The 6,000-nt window shown below is 38.7% G+C and overlaps 1 protein-coding gene across 1 annotated transcript in view; it reads right to left on the bottom strand.

Annotated features, from left to right (window-relative positions):
- Positions 1–5,327, bottom strand: part of LNPK (lunapark, ER junction formation factor) — a gene marked incomplete at its 5' end in the record, with an annotated part of 83,375 nt that extends 78,048 nt beyond the window's left edge. Inside the window, 1 exon segment of the mRNA XM_079710491.1 lies at positions 5,200–5,327. Within this exon segment, the coding sequence (XP_079566617.1) occupies positions 5,200–5,327 (128 nt within the window).
- Between the last annotated feature and the right edge of the window lie 673 nt (positions 5,328–6,000).

Genomic DNA, 6,000 nt, shown 5'->3' on the forward strand with positions numbered 1-6,000 from the left:
TGAAAATAAAGCTGGAAAGACTTTTTAAGTAGCAAGGCATTTTAAAAGTGTATATTCATACCACTTTGCAATTTTCTGTTCCTTGAAGTAGGTCCCCTATATTGTTCTTCTAAGAAAAATTCTGCTGTACTACTTTCATTCTACATTCTTAGATACAGTCATTTCTACCATTCAACTGTCTCCCAGCTAAACTAGTTATTTGGAATTAGGGGTGTTCTACAATGTTTAGAATAACATCACCTTACAATAATAGAAGCCAACAGGATTTTGAGTAAGCAAATAAGGTTTATAAGGCTACCTGTGACAGTGAGCATATCAATTAATGTTTCTGAGCCATAATTTTCTTTTCTGTATATTAAAGTTAATAATACTACCACTTTTCACAGGATAGCCTTTATTATTACCATTTTACAGACAAGAAAATTAAGTGGAAAGAAGTTTAGTGATTCACCCAATAGCTCAGAAGAAACATTACCCAAAGCCACTCTATCTTCAGACTTCTGGTCTGTTCACTACCGTTCAACACCCAAATAAACATTTCTTTCTGAAATTGTGTCTAAGTCCCTCAAGTTAAACTGTCATGTCAGCTAGTTGTATCTCATATCCCCTTTTTTTAGCTGTTTTTCTATGACTCTCAAATGTATTAAATATTACCATAGGTATAAAAATGTATCAGCAATATTATATCCTAAATCAATTTACTAGTCAAGTTATATAATTTTTAATTCTTTTAAACTGAAATAGTGAAAGTATATTTTCAAACTTACATAGTTTTACCAGGTTACAATTGTCATATACTACCAATGTATAAAACTCCTTCATTTCCACCTAAAAAAAGTTAGACCATAATTCTTTTTTAAACCCATAAATGTAATCACAAAATAATGCCAGTACAAAGTAACTACATTCACTCTGCAATACTATTTTTAGGTTGGAATTAGCGTCAGGCATGCCTATCTTGAACTATCTTGGTTAGAGAAGTAACAAAAAGTCTAATTATGAAACACACAGTGATTTTTACCAACAGAAATACCTATAATCTATACTGAAAACTTCTGAAGTTTATAAATGTAATCAATGTTATAAGCCACATTTAAGTTGCAATCTAAATATTATTAATCCTTCAATAGTAAATCAGTATTCAAATTTCTAAAGTTTGGTTGTAGGAAATCCAGGAACTTTAATGAATAAAAGTATAAATTTCTGAGTTAAGACATTAAATAGACATTAAATTAAACCTTAAGATGCTAAAAATCACCAAGAAAGGTGGCTAGAAAGGGAAGATTCAGATGAACCACTTAACTTGTATATTTTCAAAGTATACATTATCCCATGTATATGCTGAATGTATGTGCTATACACCACTATGTATGGTGTATAGCACAGTGTTTTGTACACAACTGACCTACACATTTTGGTTTGAAATAGTTTAGAGCTATCAAAAATCAGAATTTTTAATATTTGAAAGTAATGACAACAATAATATCATTTAAACACTTGGTAAGGACTTAATCTTCTAGCAGGCCCTAAAACAAATGCTTTTCATGAATTTTATCATTTAGATACTACCATCACTCTATTTTACAAATGACAAAACTGAGTCTACAGAGTGAAGTAATTTGCTAAGTTCCCAAAGACAGTAAGTAGCAGAGCCAGACCCAGTATTTTAGTTTTGATTTTTTAAAAAGCAACAAGTTAGGGGTAGTGGCTTAAGAGATACAAACTACTATGTATAAAACAAATAAGTTACAAGGATATATTGTGCAGCACAGGGAATATAGGCAACATTTATAACTATAAATGGAGTATAATCTTTAAAAATTGTAAATCACTATGTTATACACCTGAAACTTATATGATATTGTAAATCAATTATAGCTCAATAAAAACGGCCAAAAAAAAGCAACAAGTTACTTCTAATAACTCAAAATCAGAAATTAAGTCTTTCTGTAGGTTAGATTGGAATATTTATATATAAAACGTATAAAAGCACCTCAGACATTCTCAAATAGCTGGTAAACAGAGCTACTGAAGTGGAAAGTTATAAACATAAGACACAGGGTTAGTACAGTGTATCATGTAGCCCAATTCCTTCATTTGATTAAATCTGAATGCTTAAATCTGCATGGAAGAGAAGCTAAATGACATGCCAAAATCATGCAGGTCCAGCTAGGGGCAGAACTGGTGCTAGAAGTCTGCAAGTACTGCCTCTACTTGTTTACTGCACGTCACTTTTAAAATACGTGTAATATGAAATGTATGCATAATATTACAATTAATACCAACTTTGACATCAATTATTTGCTTGGAGAATTGTTTTGATGTTAATGAAACAAATTACATAAGATCCCTTTAAGATCCCTGAAGCAGAGAACTGTGCTTCTAAATTCGTCCTCTAGAACAACATACTATGGTAATAGTCATTAAATGCCATATTCATTCTTTCAGGTTCATAATCAAAAAGCCAATCAACCCTCATTGTCCCAACGTTTTTTCTATCAAATTCTGGTATTTGTTAGGGAAGCCTGATTTACTATAATACACATGTATAAGTAGTACTTTCCAACAGATACGAAAGTATAACAAAATTAAATAAATCAACTATTTCTCTACAACTTTAATTTCATACCTCTTCTATTTCCAAACACTTTTTCCCTCCTTGCCACCTGAACATCTTAACTCCAATTCCTGTGGCCCATTACTATGAAACCTTGGGCAAATAAATAACTTAACCTCTCAGTTACTCATTATCTTCATCTGCAAAAGAGCGATAGTTAAGAACCCTCTCAAATGTTGAAAAGCTTAAACAACATAATGTATTCTAAAGTACTTACAACAGTGCCTGACACATACTAATTTCTCGATACAAATGGTTGTTTTTACTGCTGTGGTTGCTGCCCTTTTCTAGTCCATCTCTGCTTCCTTTCAACATGTGGAAAATACATGGGAATCAAATAACTAGCATTTCTTTCTGAAGCATAAATCAATTTGCTTGCCCTTGAGTGGACAGATGGTTCAATCTCAAGTGGCCTGTTCCAAGAAATCTTCCGTGAACGTGTATAAAGAGTCTCTTTCCACTCTGATATCACAATGAGATCTGACATGACCTTAAGAGCCGGGTGCATCTAATGTGTTTTTCAATAAATAATAACACCCACCATATTATTTGAATCTTTTCTATTAACTGCTATTCACACTCAGGTTTAGGTGTCAGAATTTGAAATGTTGGGATGTGTTATTCTCAAATTTTGAGCTTACTTCAAGTCATACTGAAATAATGGAATAAAAAAGGTCTTGATTCAAAATATGACTCAACCACATACTAGCTATGTGATTCAGTTCAGCATTTGTAAAGCGGTGAAAATATCTACATATATGCTTCACAGAATTGTTGCACGAGTTAAATGAAATTACATATCACTTGGTAATGAAATAATAAGTGTATAATAAATTATAGACATTATTACTACTATTACCAGGAAGCACATGTAGTACAGAAATACTTCTCATATGGAACACACTTCTTTCTAACTTCTTATAAAGGAACTGTTTCATAATTTTAAAATTGGAAAATAAAGTTAGTTTGTATTTTAACTGAAATTGTATTGCTCTCATTTTCTCCAGTATAAAAAATAAAACAAAATACTCTGAAGACTCTTACATTAAAATAAATTTTAACAGCAAAGGAAGTTTAGTTTTATGTTTATCAAGTTCCAAACTTAAGTAGGAACTATTGTCACCATCAACAGTACCTCTATAACACACTGGACTATTCAATTTGAGATTAAAAGTGTTTGTTCTAGAACTCTAACTTTCAAATATCCTAACGGAAAAGACAATTCTGAAATATCCCAAACTACCACATTTATTGCTCAAAAATAAAATTACTGAAAAGAAGTACATGTCTAAAAGCACTTTTATTACACAATGATTAAGTTCCGGTCTTCATGGTAAGTCAATGCTCGTTCTGAACTAAATACTACCAAAAAATGACTATTTGATTGTAAAGATTTCTCCTATAAATCATACCTGTTGTAAGCCATATCATTTCTTCCTTTTTTTATTCTTTCAAGTTAATAATATGTAAACACTAAGGTTTTTAACAGCAATGGGTTGATGCCAGTAGATGACGGAGAAGCGTGAACTCCTAATTTTAAATGTTTAAAAAAATGTGCTGAAAATCAACTTAGTCCTCCTAAAATGAAACTACGGGGGCTGTTGAAGACAAGAGATTAGCATTCCCTGCCAGTTTGAACATATGCCTAAAACCAAGTTTACTCACATCCACACAAACTGCTGTTGAATTTTGTGTGGTGACAATTTTGTCAATGGTGACACCCAGGCCACTGAGAAAGGAGAAGAAAGTTGACACTAGGCACCACAAACCAGAAGCCTACTGGGAAAAGCGGAACATGGAAAATTCAGTGAGTCACGAATTTTACTTAGTAGAGTGAGGGCACCATCAGCAAAACTGAGTGCGCCAATCCCAACTCTCTCTCAATCCCCTTACACTGTATTCAAGAATTAAAACTATGATGTAGTCTAGATTTGTTCTTCTCCTTCTGCCATGCCTATGACACCCACGCAATCTCGCCCTTCCCTCCACCCCACCATTGCTCAAAAAAGGACTACAGTCGAAGACAGGCTTCTCTAAGCAGCATACAATCCACGCCCACACGCCTGGGCCGAGCAGCGTGACACTGACAGTTTTCGGTCCCTCCCGCTCTCACCAACTCGTGGCGCCTCCGCACAACTCAGCAAAAGACGACAAGGGTAGAACCCACTCAAAGCGATGGCTTAGTGCAGGACTTTCTGACCCTTCGACCGAACAGGGAGGTGGGCCAAAGAGACGATGCTCAGCTCAACCCAGTCACTGCCCCCCTTCCCCGCCCCGAATCTCCGAGAAAACGCTGGGGAACCAACTCCCCGCGGGGAACAGAAAGAGGTCTCCAGCACTCCAGAGCCACCCCTGCCACTGTGCTGGGAAACCAAGGGGATCAGAGGGCGAGACAGGATCAGCACGCAGCCGGGCAGGAGCTCGACTAGCCGCCGCCGCAGAGCTCGTAGGCCACTCGGCATGGGGCGGAGGCGACCGGGAGAGGCAAGCGGGGGAACCCGAAGCGTATTTCCCAGGAAAGCTCAGCGCATCTCCCCTCTGCCGAACCCTTCCAACGACCCTCATTTTGACCCCTCTACCTTCAAGTAGAAGCGGGCAAAGCCCGGCGCCGGCGCCCAGCTCTACCAGCTTCGGCCGCCACAGCGCAGCCCGCCTCCGGAGCAGGCAGCAGCCGCCACGGACAGAGCGATGGGCTCCGCCAACTTCCCATCAAACCCCGCGCTCCCGCCGCCGGCCAATGGGCGCCGCAGCCGGCGCGCGGCGCTCCCCCGTCACGTAACCGTGACCGGGGCGGGCAGGGGGCGGGGCGAGGCCGGGTGTTGGCCGGAGTACTTCTGTCCCTGTGGTTTCCGCGGCAAAATAGGGTGCTCATCGTCGCGTCTCACAGGTGGACTGTCATGTATTATGACTCTTACCAGTACAGTTACTTCTTACTCTCCTCTGCCTCCTTTTCTTTTAGAGCCTGTTCTGCCAAGTCTTACAGGCGAAAGAAAACCCCGAAATTGGTCCTGATGGTCCTAGACCGCCGCGGGAGAGAAGAGTGCGCTTGGGTGGAGATGGATGCACCTGGAAAGGAGTCCGCCCTGAAGAGTGCCCGACCAGCTGTCATCCAGCCGGCAGCAGAGCAAGTTAATGCTACACCGCTTAGAAGAGACGGGTTCCCAAACAAGCCAGTGGAGAAATTCAGCCTAGACTCCAGGAGTGCTTGAGGCTTTTATGACTCTTGGACGCCAAAAAGGGTCATTTGATATCTGGGCGCTTACCATTGTGTGGTAAACGTCGAATGCCCAAGGATGTTGATTTCAAACTTGTGGATAACAACATAAGCTGAGTTTTCTATCTCTTACCTTAAGAACACTCCCTTCACAGGTCCTGGTACTAGG

Source organism: Hyperoodon ampullatus (genome assembly GCF_949752795.1).
Source record: "Hyperoodon ampullatus genome assembly, chromosome: 8".
NCBI classification, from domain to species: Eukaryota; Metazoa; Chordata; class Mammalia; order Artiodactyla; family Ziphiidae; genus Hyperoodon; species Hyperoodon ampullatus.